A 14,448-nucleotide genomic window follows, 5' to 3' on the forward strand; every position below is an offset into this window, starting at 1 on the left:
CCTCTGCTGCTCACTGCTGTAGCATGGTCAGTAGCTACTGTCAGTAGCTACTGCTACTGCTACTGACCATGCTACAGATGTTAGTGCAAAATCTACAGCTCCTCTACCACAACCATCAGCGACAAGTAGACATGGAGATACATGAACTACATGTTGCTAAATCCACCGCGGAGAATAAACAGAAGGGCAACCATGGCAACCATGCTCGGGAGGTCTTCTTCGCTGCTTTGGTGTATTTTGTGGCGGAAGTACAGCGCCACTTACAGGCCCGGCATAATGTACTACAGCGTTTCCAGCGGTCTCGTGTGGACGGACATGTTTCTGGTGCCGATTGCGTGTGGACGGAAGACTTTTTTGATATTGAATTTGGTTTTTTTTCATTATCGTCTCTGTGTGGTTCCAGCCTTAATAGACACCTCTTTTTTATTCTTGGGGAAATCAACACCTTCACTGCAGATGTCCTGGCACCAAACATTTGATGTAATACCATATGCCAGCGGTTTTCAAAGTGTGAGGCCCGCCGCCCTGGGGGGGCGCCAGAGAGCTTCAGGGGAGGCGCAGCGTGAGAAAAACAATTACGAGAAAAAGACGAGTAAAGTGTCACTTGCACACTTTTGGCTGTCTGTGGGGACCGAGTTCCCCCACCTTGCCAAAAAGGCTGTACAAGTGCTCATTCCCTTCATCTCCACCCAGAGGGCAGATTGGCCATAGAGTGTGTTCTGGAGAATCATACGTTGACGGCCGGCTCGGTTCGCTGCCTCCAACTACCTGTGTGAGTGCGGGTTTTCCGCATTGACTTGACCGGTACTTGATCAAAAGCAAGTACCGGTCATGGCTGCAGCCAGAGGATGATCTGCGTTTATTCCTGTCTACATGGCATCCCCGCATCATCCGCCTGTGTGCATCAAAGACGCAAACTCATTGTTCCCACTAAAGTTGGGGGTAGTGTAATAAGGAGGCAAAGTTGACGTTCAGTGTGTTGCCGGAGCATATGTGACAATGTAAGTGTTGCACGGCCAGATACGGCTCGAGAAGCTGACTCAGATAAGGAAATATATGATATATTATGATATTATATGATCGATGATCTGATTGATGATGTGATATGAATGATAAGTGTGACACGTCAGTGTCTTCTCTGCATACGGCAGTTTAAACTGTATTTCCTTTATCCTGTAATATGACTTGATAGATTTAAACTCTGCACACTGAGCTCTGATTGGTCACTGAGTTGATCTCTTTTCTATACACGCCGGAGGCGGGCAGTGTCAGGTAAAAAAGGTTATTTAGCCTTCCCAAACCTGAGCCTCACGCGCCGCCTATAGTTGCAAGCCTGGACAGGTAGAGTTATTTAAAGCATAAATGAGTCGGTTGGGTTCTGGAGGTGTGGTTACAGCAATTGTGCTTAGTTGGCGTGGCCTGTGCCTGGTGGTGGGGCTCAATGTGATATATATATATATATTTTTTTAATTCTTTATTTATTTGGGGTCACATTATAGTACAAGTACAGTTTTTCAAATCATATATTTTTAGAGACACGAAAGTGACAAATGAAATAGCAAACAAAATTAATCAAAGTAAAATAAAAGCGAAAAAGTACACAGGGGTTGTTTGAAATAGCAAATGTCTACACATGTATATATGCATACATATCAACATACATATATACATTCAATACACATACATGTGACCATACATACATATCTATACATATACATTCAATTGGTGTATAGAAACAGTCAAACAAGGGATGGTCATCTTTGGGATATGTAAATTCTCCACTTTTTCCATATTTCTTCAAATGTGTTTTCCTGAAGCCTCATTGAGAAGGTGATTCTTTCCATAACATAGATTTCATGGATTTTGTCGTACCAGTTGTCAAGAGAAGGGATATCCGCTTTGAGCCATTTTCTAGTTATTGCTTTTTTTGCTGCAACAGTAAGAATTCCAAATAATTGTTTTGTTTTGGAGTTTGTGGGGATTGAATGTATGAGCCCAAATAGAAATTCGTCCCAGTTTAAAGGGATTTTTTTCCTGTAGTATTATTTCAATTTCGATATGAAGCTTTTCCCAAAAAGTTACTATTAGAGGGCAAGCCCAAAACAAATGGTAGGGATGTGCTAGCTGAGAACCACATTTCCTCCAGCAGCTGGGGGGCCCTAGATGATGTGATGACTGAGCAGGGCTGAAAAAGTACCTGCTCAGCATCTTCCAACTAAACATTCTGTAGGTGCCTGAGCTCGAGATCTTCCATTGAAAAGTACAGTAATTTGTCCAGATTTCGTCAGGGATGGTTTTTTTGGTTTCGTTTTCCCATTTGTGTTTTATATAGAAAGTATTTTTCTTTTTAATATCTTGAAGAGCTTGGTAAAGTTTTGAGATTACTTTCATCCCTGTGTCTGTGTCTGATCTGACTGGTGAAAACTATTAATAAAGGGTTTTCAAGGGCCTTCTGGCTGTCTGACAGGGAACTATTTAAGTAATGGCGTACCTGTAGAAATCTAAAAAAATCTCCGTTATTCAATCCATATCGTTTTTTTAGTGTTTGAAAATCAAACATGGTTCCTTTGCTGAAAATGTGCAATATGAAGTAAGGCCATGTTTGGCCCAATCTTTAAATGTTTTATCCAGCTTTCTCGGGGTGAAATCAAGATCATGTGAGCACCATCTTAATATCTTCATTTCCTCAAGCAAGTCACTCCTGGTAAGGACCCTTAACCATCATTTTAAAGAGAGGTTTATCCAGCGGTTATCTTTTTCCAGTAAGTTTTTAACATGTCTTTTATCCCCTAACCTTGCCTCGATGGGTACTCCTCCTGATACATTATTCTCAATTTCTTTCCATCTAGCTCTGTAGTCTGGCTTGCACCAGCAGAACAAGCTTCTTAATTGGGCTGATATATAGTAGTCCTTCAAGCAGGGGACCGCTACTCCTCCCTTGTTTTTTGCTAGTTGAAGAGTACAGAATCTAATCCTTGGTTTCTTCCCTTGCCAAATGTACCTTGATATGGTTTTATCCCATTCGTTAAACTGCTTGTCTGTGATTTCAATTGGTAGATTCTGGAAAAGGTATAAGAGTCTAGGTAGGATGTTCATTTTCACTGATTATATTCGAGATTCAAAGCTCAGCACTGGGATCAAGTTCCATCTATTTATGTCTTCTTTTATTTTCTGACTTAGAGGGGTTGAAATTTAATGTATACAATTCCTCTGAATCTTTAGAGATGCTTACTCCCAGATATTTTAAGTGGTTCAGATCCCAATTAAGATCAATGAGTGAGTTTATATGTTGGCTTGGCTTGTAATTAAAGCTCAGTATTTGTGTTTTTGTTATATTGAGTTTGTACCCTGAGACAGAACTATAAGTATCCAAAAAAGTCAGTAAAGTCAAGAATGATTCATCTGGGTTTGACAGGTATATTAATATATCATCAGCAAATAATGATAATTTATGTTCCTGACCATATACTCCTACACCGGTAATATTGTTATTTTGAATAACCCCCAAACTCAGAGCTTCGATATAAATTGCGAATATCCCTGTCGTGTCCCTCTCTCAAGGTAGAAAGAATTTGATATGGCTCCGTTTATTTTTATTCTTGCATAAGGGTTGTCGTACAGTGCTTGAACCGTATTAATAAAGATCTTGTGAAAGCCAAACTTTTCAAGAACTTGGTATAGGAATTTCCAATTAACTCGATCGAAGGCTTTTTCTGCATCGAGGCTCAAAAGTACTGCCTGGAGTTTGTTTTTGGATATATGTTCAACTATATGTAGAGTTCTGCGGATATTATCTTGAGTTTGCCGTTGTTTGATAAATCCTGTCTGATCTAGATTTATTATCTGAGGGAGGATTTCTTCGAGTCTTTTTGCCAAAATGTGGGTAAAGATCTTATAGTCCTGGTTTAGCGCACTTATTGGACGACAGCTTCCACAGTCACATTTGTCTTTCCCTTCCTTCGGTATCAGGGAAATTACTGCTTCCCCTCATGAGGGGGGGGGGCTATGCCTGTCTGAAGCACGTGGTTAAAAGCATCCCTCATTGTTGGGATCAGTAGATCCTTCATTTCCCTGTACCATTCAGAAGGGAAACCATCTGGGCCTGCGGCTTTATTGGGTTTTAAGTCAGCGATTGCCTTTTCTACTTCTTTTCCCGTAATTTCTATAATTAATTTATGATTTTGCTCATCCCTCACTTTAGGGAAAGTTATCAAATCAAGGAAACTCCTGATGTTGGTTTTATCTATTTTAGGCTGTGAGTATAGGTTTTTATAGAAACAGACAAAAGTTTGATGTATATCTTCTAAATTGCTACCGTATGTATAATACTTGTTTCAGGGTCTTTTATTTTATAAATTGTGTTTTCTACCTGTTGTTTTTTTAGTTTATAAGCCAATAGTTTTGCTGATTTACCTCCTAGACCTCATAATAACTTTGTTTTAGAAAGATCATTTTCTTTTTAATGTTGTTTGAGAGGATTTCATGGAGTTCTTTTTTTTATCTATTTCCATTTTAGTTTTTGTATCTAGAGTTTTCTTATGTATATTTTCTAGATGTTTTAGTTCTGTTTGAAGCTGATTTGTTTTGTCAGCTTTGCATGCATCCCACAGGATTATTGGGGACACTTCTCCATTATCATTGTCGTTCAGATAATCTTTTATATCGGTCCTGATTTGAGGCCTAATTTGGTTAAGAATTCCTGTGTTCAGTCTCCAGATTGTGCTTTTCCTTTCTAGTCCTAGATTTAATGCCATGGAGACCGGAGCATGGTCCGAGAAGTCCATGGTCCCTATACTGCAATTTTGAACCCTATAAAAATCTTTCTGATACATAAACAGATAATCAAGCCTTGAATATACTGAGTGTGGGTGTGAGTAAAAGGTAAAATCTTTTGTAGACGGATTTAGGTCTCGCCATACATCCGAGAGTCCTAGGTCTCCCAAGATCAATTTAATGTTTATGGTGATTTCTTTTCCTCCCGAGGAAAGGGGTTTTGATGTATCTAAAGTTGGGTTAAGTCTAACATTGAAATCTCCCCCACAAATTAGAATTCCTTGGGCCTCCAATGTTATTATTTCAAAAATGTGTTTGTAAAATGACCATTCAGATCCCGGGGGGGCATATACATTCAGGAGGGTAACTAAAGTACCCTCCAAATTTCCCCGAATAAGTACATATCTCCCATCTTGGTCCTTTTTTTCATATGTGCATTTGAAATTTAATTTACCGGAGATTAAGATTGTTACGCCCCTCCTGGATCCCTTTCTGTAAGAGGATGAATATGGACTGAAGTTCCACATTTTAAGTTTTTGGTGTTCCTGTTCTGTTAGATGAGTGTCCTGCAGGAGGGCTATTTCTGCTCCAACTCTTTTTAATTTTGACATTACTTTATTCCTTTTAATTGGATTTCCCAGACCGTTCACATTGTATGTAATTACTTTAACTGACCCTTTACTTTGCATGGTGATTATTTACCTTTATTTTAAATCCATGAGTTCTTACATTTAAATCATTTCTCGCATCCCCTGTTGTATATATAACATTAATAAAATCCAAAACTATAACCAAAAAAAGTATAACACAATATAATAATATCCACAAACATAAGTGACATTGACTTCCAGGTTTAAGGCCACATATTGGGCCTTGGAGTGTTGTAGTGTGGAGGGAAAGTCTCTTCCTCTTAGTGATGGAAGGGGGCCCTCTTCAGCCCTTAAGCTGATACAATGGTCCATAGAATACAGAGAGTAGCAATCCGACCCAAAATGTGGCTCACATGTGCCCGTGATATAAGCCTTCTATTCAATTTGATCTCAACCTTTGGGTAGGGAGAAAAATAATAGTAGTAAAGGCAAGGAAAAAAGAGAAAAAATAATAGTCTCATTTGCCTCAAAATAGCCGTATTGTTCTTGTTTCTTTTTAACCAAGATTTTCAGAAAGGAGTATCTATTAAAGAGGGCGTTTATGAAACATAGGCTACTTATCAGATATCCCGATGTCGAATCTTCGGAGCCGTTCCTTGTAAAGTTGCTTGGAGCTCGGGTGCAGTTGACCTCCTCGGTTCCCAGGTCAGCCGGTTGATCTGGTCCAGTAGCGAGCTCGGATTTTTTGATATCTTTTCATGGGGCACAAAATCCCTGGCGGCGCCCCTGCACAGTGCGCACACACACACACACACACACACACACACACACACACACACACACGCACACGCACACGCACACGCACACGCACACGCACACACAAACACACACTGTTACGGCCGCTGACCCCCCGGTCCTATTAACTCTGTTCTGTGTTTATGTAAATGAGCTGTGAGCTCCAATCCCAGCACACATCCGGCGTACAACTTCCGGGGGAGGACTACAAAAGGCTGTGGGCTGTGAACATTCAGGAGGGTCTGTTGTGTATGAACAGACGCCTCTCGCCACTTACTCCTCGCTGCTAACTATTTAACCTTGTGTGGTTGTTGTTAATGTGTTCGTGAGTAGTGGTGTTTAGATTAGGGTAGTAATATGTTGAGTTGTTGTTCCCAAAGGTAGCTGTGTTTTTTTACAGTCTCCTTTTGTTGGTTTGTTTTGTTGAAAACCCTTATTTCTATTTGAACAGGCTCATTTAATTAGAGTCCTCCTTTTGTTTCCTCTTTAATCTACGCCCTTTTGGCCACTTTTGTTTGTGCCCGGCCGTTTGCCTACCCTTTTGTTAACTTGTTGTATAAATAAATACTTGTAATTTTACCAATTCCATACTGGTGTATGTCATTTTCCTCTACCCTAGAAGGGGGACGTAACACACACACACAAACCAAATATTGTCATACATATGATTATTAATTATTCCCCTCTCTTCTGAGACCAATACTGTGCCGATTAAACAGTTTACCTGTACTCTTGTTGTTCTCAGCCCAGGCATGCCCAGACACTGTGCAAAACCGGTCTGCGTCCTCAGTTGCAACAACGGAACAACCGTACAGCATTAGTGTCGGTGTGTGTGTCTCGTACACTGCAGCAGGACTTCAGCCATGATGCACCCCCGGACTTTCAGAGTAAATTATGACTACATTACAAACGTCGTATGCGTGGTGGGCGCAGGACTTAACGTGAACCTGAACAGGTAGGCTATTGTTCAACCCATGGGCTTCTATAGACCACACTTAACACAGAGATACAACTGGGCTTTGTGGGGCTAATTGTTGATGTGGGGGAATTATATTTATTCCTTTATTAAAGTATTTTTATTCTATTGTGAAAATAGTAACGTCTTGTAAGCTACTTAAAAAGAAATGTAATTTATTTATTTACTTTTTTTTAAAGATTCCCATTTTTCTAAAACAAAAACAGTAGCCAGTTTATCAGGTGCTTTCTAAAACTATACAGTTTTTACATCAGTTATATAATAAGCTTATTTTTATAATAGGTTGAAGTAGCCTACAGTTAGAGACGTGGCACACAGATCCCCTGAAAATCATTCGAGACTGAAAGGGCATCTATTTTAAAGGTGTTGTCAAGTATAGAAGTCCTGTTCTTAAATATTAAAGAATAGCAATTCTCAGTAATTAGAGAGTTATTGGTGGCTGTAATCATTCCTCCTCTCTAAACTGGCTGTGAACAGATCCTGTCCTAACGTGATAGGAATGTAAGTCAAATGGTACAACATGCACAACCCAAAGCCCAAGCCATGTGTTTATCAGATTACAATATTTCTAACGTTGTTAAACCAAGTGGATCACTTGCTAGTCTTTTTTGCACAGAAAAAAAAATGTTTTTGTTATTCTGTGGACACTGTTTTCATGCTATGTTACAGGATACTCACTTTTTTGACAATCTCATGAGTTGGAATCACATTAGAAGTAGGTCTCTTCACTGCCAGTGTGGACAGAGGGAATAATTGCACAAAATACTTTTAGTGTACACATGTCTATGACATGGGCCTATCATTCATTTGATGAATAGTTCATTTGATGACTAGTTGTGACTGTATGTGGCCTATTTTGAAACAAATAATGGTTATGGTGCTACCGTAAAACAGCTGACACATGGAAAACCAGGGACCTGGTGGTATGATATATTGTGGGACTATCAGATGTCTACGTCGTAGGCGCTGAACTTATACCCACATGTTGCGAAATTGGAACTGTGGCTGCAGGCGTACTGCTCTTCTTCACTTAAATACCATTTCCCTGTAACCCCCACACTATCTCTTTGTTTAATAAGCCACAGCAGGTCTTTCTTGTGTATTTATTTAATGTGTTAAAACCTGCTGTTTGTCTTGTTCTCAGGAGTGCACCTCCAGGCTCTGAGTTCTTCTCTGTGAAGAGCACTGCCACTGTTCAGTACAGTATCAGCCCCCGAACTCAGGAGACCTCCCACCTGTCTCCCATCCCTCTTAAGGGAAACTCAGCCCTTCTCATCTGCATGAGCCGTGCCAGTGATTATGAAAATGATGGCAAGGTGAAGTAGTTGTGCTTGAAACTGATATCCCAAAGCAGCAAGTCATATTTCTTAATTACAGTATGTACTGATGTAATGACAGTTTCAGGAAAAGGGAATCATGTGTCTTTTAGATTTTGAATCGTCAAATGTCATGATGTGCAATTAAATGCCTTTTGCTGTTGTATTTTAAGTTGTCTATCCGATACTATGGGGAGAAGAAAGATGTCTTGGGGAGGGCCCTCCTGCACCTGACAGCGGTTGGTAAGCAAAATAAGCAAATTGAAAAAAAACATATTTATACTACTTATTATTTATTTAACTTTTTAACTTTACTGTTCTTTTATCAGCAGAGCATTAGTGATGTATTTCAATGCACAAACAAAATCAACCATTACTCATTTGGGATAAAGAAATGTGTACAAACAGTCTACCTACCAGTACAACATTAGCAATACTCTGATATCAACCATTATCTGGAAAATGTGTGCCATGCAGAGGAACTGTGATAAACAAACTGTGTGTGTTTGTGTGTTCACAGAGATCTCTCTGGATGTGGATGCAGACAGAGATGGTGTTGTGGAGAAAAACAACGCTAATAAGGTGAGCTCAAAGGTGTCAGATAACTTTACAGACACCTAATGAAGGAGATATTTGATCTACGTTTTACTTTCTCATGAACAATAACATGCCAAGTGTGACAAACTGAATTCTGTTTATGTAGATAACTCAGCGTTGTATATTAATCTGACTACTGTGGATTTGATTTTTACTCTCCAACAGAGAGTTGTGCTATTTAAACATAATTTTGTGTCTTTTTATAAGTTTGATATATATGTAATACAATTGTTGCCGTGAAAATGTGGTGCAAAACATTTGTACCTTTTAGATTTCCATTAAATTACATTCAATCACGTCTGTTTTTTTGAAAACTTGTTAGGGATCATGGAAATGGGGTTCAAATGGTCACGGAGCCATCCTATTGGTCAACTGTGACTCGGAGCGGATGTTCTTGAAGAAACCAGATAGCGAGCAGGACCAGGTCTCCAAAGTGTCAGGTAAAAAACAGCTGCTCTTTGTTCACTCTGCAACATTTTCATTACTATTGCCAGCATTAAAAGGTCACTCATATTTGCTTTTGCACAGTTGGCATATTAAAGTGTTGAAAGGGCAAACCTGTGTGATGAAACTACACATCTAAAGACCTCTGCGTGAGTGTAGAGGGCAGTTTGATAAAGCAGGCCTCTCAAATGACTTTGCTGCGGATAAACCAGTAGAGCTGAAATCTGATAGTACAAGCAGGTGTTGTTCATTATGTGTGAGTGCCCCGTATTTATCACAGATATGACCTGGCATTCACTGTACTATCTACTTTTAGTGTTAGAAGCATAACAAAGTCACATTCATGTAACCTACCTGTTACATGTTGAGTACAATCTAAAGTATTAGGATTGAATGACATTTGCAGGACACTAACATGATGCTTTGTGGGTGTGCAGATCTGAAGGACATGTCTCTCATGGTGCTGCGGACCAAAGGCCCGGCCAAACTCCCAGAGGGCTACAAGCTCACCATGCACATCTCTCAGGGCGACGCAGAGAGTGTCAGAGTCTTCAGGGCCAGATCCTCTGGAGTGGAGAGCAATTTAATGCGTTAGTAAAGAGTGTGGGTGAAAAACCCAGAACAGACGATGTTGTGTGCATGCAATTCAGAATATGTTTGTGTTAATGTATGAGTGTATGATTACAACGGTAAATCAGACATTTTTGAAACAATTGCTTTATAAACTCTTATTGACTGCTGACTCCTCATTTGTCTTTAACTTGCTTAAATAGAACTTTGGCCTTGATCAGGGCTCAAAACGGTTATGATCCACAAATGTTAAACAAATCCCTGTTTTTGCTAGCTATGCTGCCATATTGACTATAAAGCAGCTGAAAGTGAAACTGTGTGAGATTCAACCATTCTTTGTTTGGTAGGGGAGAGGGAGCACTTGATTGAAGCACATGCATGAAGCACCTTTTAATTCAAGCATTGTTTGTGTTGTTCTTGCTCCCCAGAGAAACTCTTCAACCTTTTTGTTAAGGAATATCCTCTGGTGCTGAGCAATGAGGTCCTGTCCCAGGAGGTGCCTTACCTCGGAGGCGTCTCGGAGATGAAGTTTTACGTGGAGGGCCTCAGGTTTCCTGACAAAGACTTCGATGGGCTCATCAGCATCAACCTCAGTCTGCTAGAGCCCATCTCTGATGTAACACCTGCAACATGACATTTATAATGTAACGCCAACTAATCTTTTTACTTTATATACCTTTTTTTAAAAATTAAATTGTATAAAAAACCCAGAACAAATAAGTATAAAATCATATGAACTCTTTGTCCACCTAGTTGTTTTTTCATAGCTTATAACCACAACTCAGTGTCTTTCTGTTGATCTGGCTGAAAGCAAGTTAGTGGATGGATCTTCAGATAAACAAGTGTTTGTGTGAAACCACTATTTCCAAAATCAAGCACAAACTTTCAAACAACATAATTAAACCTTGAACATAACCATTTCTTACAACCTAATACAGCAACGGTTATATCCGTTTTGAGTATGTTTTTGTTGGCTTAGAAAGATTTTTAGTTAACATACTTGTACTCAGCTGCCTCTCTCGTGCTCTGACAGGGTCTCCCTGAGACGCCGATTTTCACAGACACAGCCGTGTTCAGAGTGGCACCTTGGATCATGACACCCAACACCCTGCAGCCTGTGGAGGTGTTTGTCTGCTGGTAAGAGCAGACTGATGAATAATAGAGATGATTGTGACAAAATAAGTTTCAACACTATCTTACTCATACTACGAAATTCACACTTAGTCTTCATGGTTTCACTTCCCATTCTTGACCATTCAGTTTACACATAATCACTCAGATAACGTGTTGGGTATTGATTAAACTTGAGGATACCATTTTTTTTTCTTCTGTGGTTAACTTTTCAGCACATCTGATAACTACCAGTTCCTTAAAGGAATGAGGAACCTTGTCACAAAGAGTGGTTACAAGCTTAAGATCTGCCATGAGTATATGAACAGAGGAGATCGCTGGATGCAGGTAAGAAAGTCGAATGTGTTATATTACATTACATTACATGACATGTCACTTGTTAGACGCTTTTATCCAAAGCGACTTACATACTTAATACTGTGGGCATATTTTTTATATGAAAAAATTAATTATCATCAACTGACTAAATGAACATCTACAATAAATGGGAAGCTATACAAAATTCCAATCCAAAGCACTGCAATAACAGTGGCAATGTCCGCGGATTTCATGTAAACCACATCGGGGAAAAAAGAAACCATTCATTCAAAACCTCAAAGTAACGTGAAACAATCCAAAAAGAAAACAAATTCTCTAAAAAAATCTGTTAAATCAAATCAAACATTATTTGTACAGCCAAATATCACAAAACACGTTTGTCTCAGTGGGCTTAACAGATCAAAAACAAACAACAACATTGTATTTGATGGAGTTACAGCAAAATGAGAAAACAAAATAAAACAAGATACAAAAAAAGTCAATATAAATACATAAAACAATCAAATTAATTACCATAAAAATAAAATAAAAAGGAATACCATAAAATATCAGCTCTAACTGAAGGCTTTGTTAAAAATGTAGGTCTTCAACGCACTCTTAAAGGTTTGGACTCTCTGCCTCTCTGATTAAAACAGGAAGTTGGTTCCAGAGAAAGGGAGCTTGGTAGCTGAACACTGACTCCTGATCTTGTTTTGCGGACTCTGGGCACCACTAACAGACCTGCAACCTGGGAGCGTAATGTTCTAGGGGGGCAATAGTGGATTAAAATACATTTTAGCTACGAAGGTGCCTGACCATTTAGCGCTTTGTAAGTTAAAATAAGTATTTTAAAATCAATGATGTCCTTTACTGGCAGCCAGTGTAGAGCTGCTAAAATTGGAGTGATTTGGTCTATTTTCCTGGCTTTAGTTCGTATACGGGCTGCATCATTTTGTACTAGCTGAAGATTTGTAATGGATGTGGTGGGACAGCCTGATAGAAGGGAGTTGCAGTAATCCAGCCTAGAGGTTATAAAAGCATTAGTTTTTCTGCATAATTTTGAGGATATGTCTGATTGTTTTACAAGTTGTTGATGTTGTTAAAAAACTTTGATAAGATCTCTACATCTATTTTTCAGGACGAGCTGGAGTTTGGATACATCGACTCACCTCATCACCGGTTTCCTGTTGTTCTGGATTCTCCTCGTGATAGGGGTCTCAAGGATTTTCCATACGATGAGCTGCTGGTGAGACTCCTTTTTAAAAAGAAATAAAGTTTCAAGAATTTTAACCAGATATTTGTATTCCCTTTCGGGGACATCCTTCAACACAAATGTTGAAAGCAGAGTATTTCCTCAAGTCTGAGCCGGAGCCTTAACCACCTGCATGTCCTCAGGGCCCCGACTTTGGCTATGTGACGAGGGTGGCCCAAAGAGAAGACGTGAGCAGCTTGGACTCATTCGGTAATCTGGAGGTTAGTCCTCCCGTTACCGTCAATGGGAAAAACTACCCCCTGGGCAGAATCCTCATCGGAGTGGCTTTCCCTACGTAAGTTTGTAACAGGGGAACACAGGACACAGTGTGGCGAGGACTTGTCAACATTATTTAATTAATTTGTCTTTTTCTTCAAGGGCCACTAAAGGACGCAACATGACCAAAGTAGTCCAAGACTTCTTGTGGGCTCAGAAGGTTCAGGAGCCCGTTGCCTTATTCTCTGACTGGCTCTTAGTCGGCCACATAGATGAATTCATGAGTTTTCTTCCTGCACCTGACAGAAAGGTAAATGATCCCTTTTAAATTGAAACTTTAGTTATTTTGAACCAAAAGTTGCCTTCTTTGTGCTTTATCTTTACCACATTAGTGGTCATTTTAACCCAAACTACAAAGTTCATTTCTGTGAAGAAGCAAGTTTACTTTGAAAAAGCTTTTCTGCAACACTTGTCAATTTGCATGTCAAATGTTCAGAGTGGCACCCTGGATTATGACACCCAACACCCTGCAGCCTGTGGAGTTGTTTGTCTGCTTGTAAGAGCAGACTGATGAATAATAGAGATAAATGTGACAAAAACAAGTTTCAACACTATCTTCACTCTCTTAATCCCCCTCATTATTACTCGTACTACCTAGGAAATTCACACTTAGTCTTCATGGTTTCACTTTCCACAGTTTTACCCATAATCACTAAGATACTGGTTGGGTATTGGTTAAACTTGCCAGACAATTTTCAATTTCCACAGCATCTGGCTCTATTTCGGACAAGGCCACCATGTTAAATTGCTTTAATAAGCATTTTGTGTCCTGTGGCTCCCTGTTTGATTCTGTGACTAACTCTGCTTCTGTGAACACCCCAATCCCAACAAGTCCTCCCACTCATAAAACCAAATATGCCGATTGTTCAAGCGCTTAATACGTCCCGCTCCCGTTGAATGCAAACGTTACAGATGGTCGTTCATTCACAAATAACCCTCTCTGTAAAATCCTAAATTGTAGGATAGTTTGGCCATTAAAACGCTTTTTGATTAGATTTATAATAAGAAGTGTATATTGTACTTTTAGAATCCACGTCCAGTCGATATAGGATATATAGTTTGATAGATTTTACGAAGATGATTTGAGGTATGCGGCAGCCTCCATGTAAAGTTACGGGTTGAAAACAGTATTTCCGGTCTCGACGTTTTCATAATAAAACCAATGATCAAATGAATATTTAATATTCATTACTGAAGATACAGCCGAATCATCACAGCGCACAAAACCTATTTCCGCCGCAGATGGACCAAAAAAGGGAGCGTTTGAAAAAATAAGGGGCGGGTCCGCTCAGTGAAACGATAACAACGAAACATGGAGGAACAGAAGTCTGCGTTTAAATTGTGTGTGTGTGTGTGTGTGTGTGTGTGTGTGTGTGTGTGTGTGTGTGTGTGTGTGTGTGTGTGTGTGTGTGTGTGTGTGTGTGTGTGTGT

General features: G+C 39.6%; 2 protein-coding genes across 4 annotated transcripts in view; one reads left to right on the forward strand and one right to left on the reverse strand.

The window, feature by feature from the left end:
• Nucleotides 1–14,448, reverse strand: part of rap1gapb (RAP1 GTPase activating protein b) — a 287,393-nt gene that overhangs the window by 46,338 nt on the left and 226,607 nt on the right. The window lies entirely within an intron of this gene.
• LOC307040498 (protein-arginine deiminase type-2-like) overlaps nucleotides 6,963–14,448 on the forward strand; it is a 39,125-nt gene continuing 31,639 nt past the window's right edge. Inside the window, exons 1-12 of the mRNA XM_079683385.1 lie at nucleotides 6,963–7,113; nucleotides 8,279–8,450; nucleotides 8,624–8,693; nucleotides 8,971–9,032; nucleotides 9,370–9,487; nucleotides 9,929–10,081; nucleotides 10,490–10,677; nucleotides 11,095–11,198; nucleotides 11,408–11,519; nucleotides 12,628–12,735; nucleotides 12,885–13,036; nucleotides 13,120–13,267. Of these exons, the coding sequence (XP_079539511.1) occupies nucleotides 7,022–7,113; nucleotides 8,279–8,450; nucleotides 8,624–8,693; nucleotides 8,971–9,032; nucleotides 9,370–9,487; nucleotides 9,929–10,081; nucleotides 10,490–10,677; nucleotides 11,095–11,198; nucleotides 11,408–11,519; nucleotides 12,628–12,735; nucleotides 12,885–13,036; nucleotides 13,120–13,267 (1,479 nt within the window). The 5' untranslated portion in view covers nucleotides 6,963–7,021. The remainder of the gene's footprint in view (nucleotides 7,114–8,278; nucleotides 8,451–8,623; nucleotides 8,694–8,970; nucleotides 9,033–9,369; nucleotides 9,488–9,928; nucleotides 10,082–10,489; nucleotides 10,678–11,094; nucleotides 11,199–11,407; nucleotides 11,520–12,627; nucleotides 12,736–12,884; nucleotides 13,037–13,119; nucleotides 13,268–14,448) is intronic.

This window comes from Notothenia rossii (assembly GCF_949606895.1).
Source record: "Notothenia rossii genome assembly, chromosome: 5".
In the NCBI taxonomy this organism is placed as follows: Eukaryota; Metazoa; Chordata; class Actinopteri; order Perciformes; family Nototheniidae; genus Notothenia; species Notothenia rossii.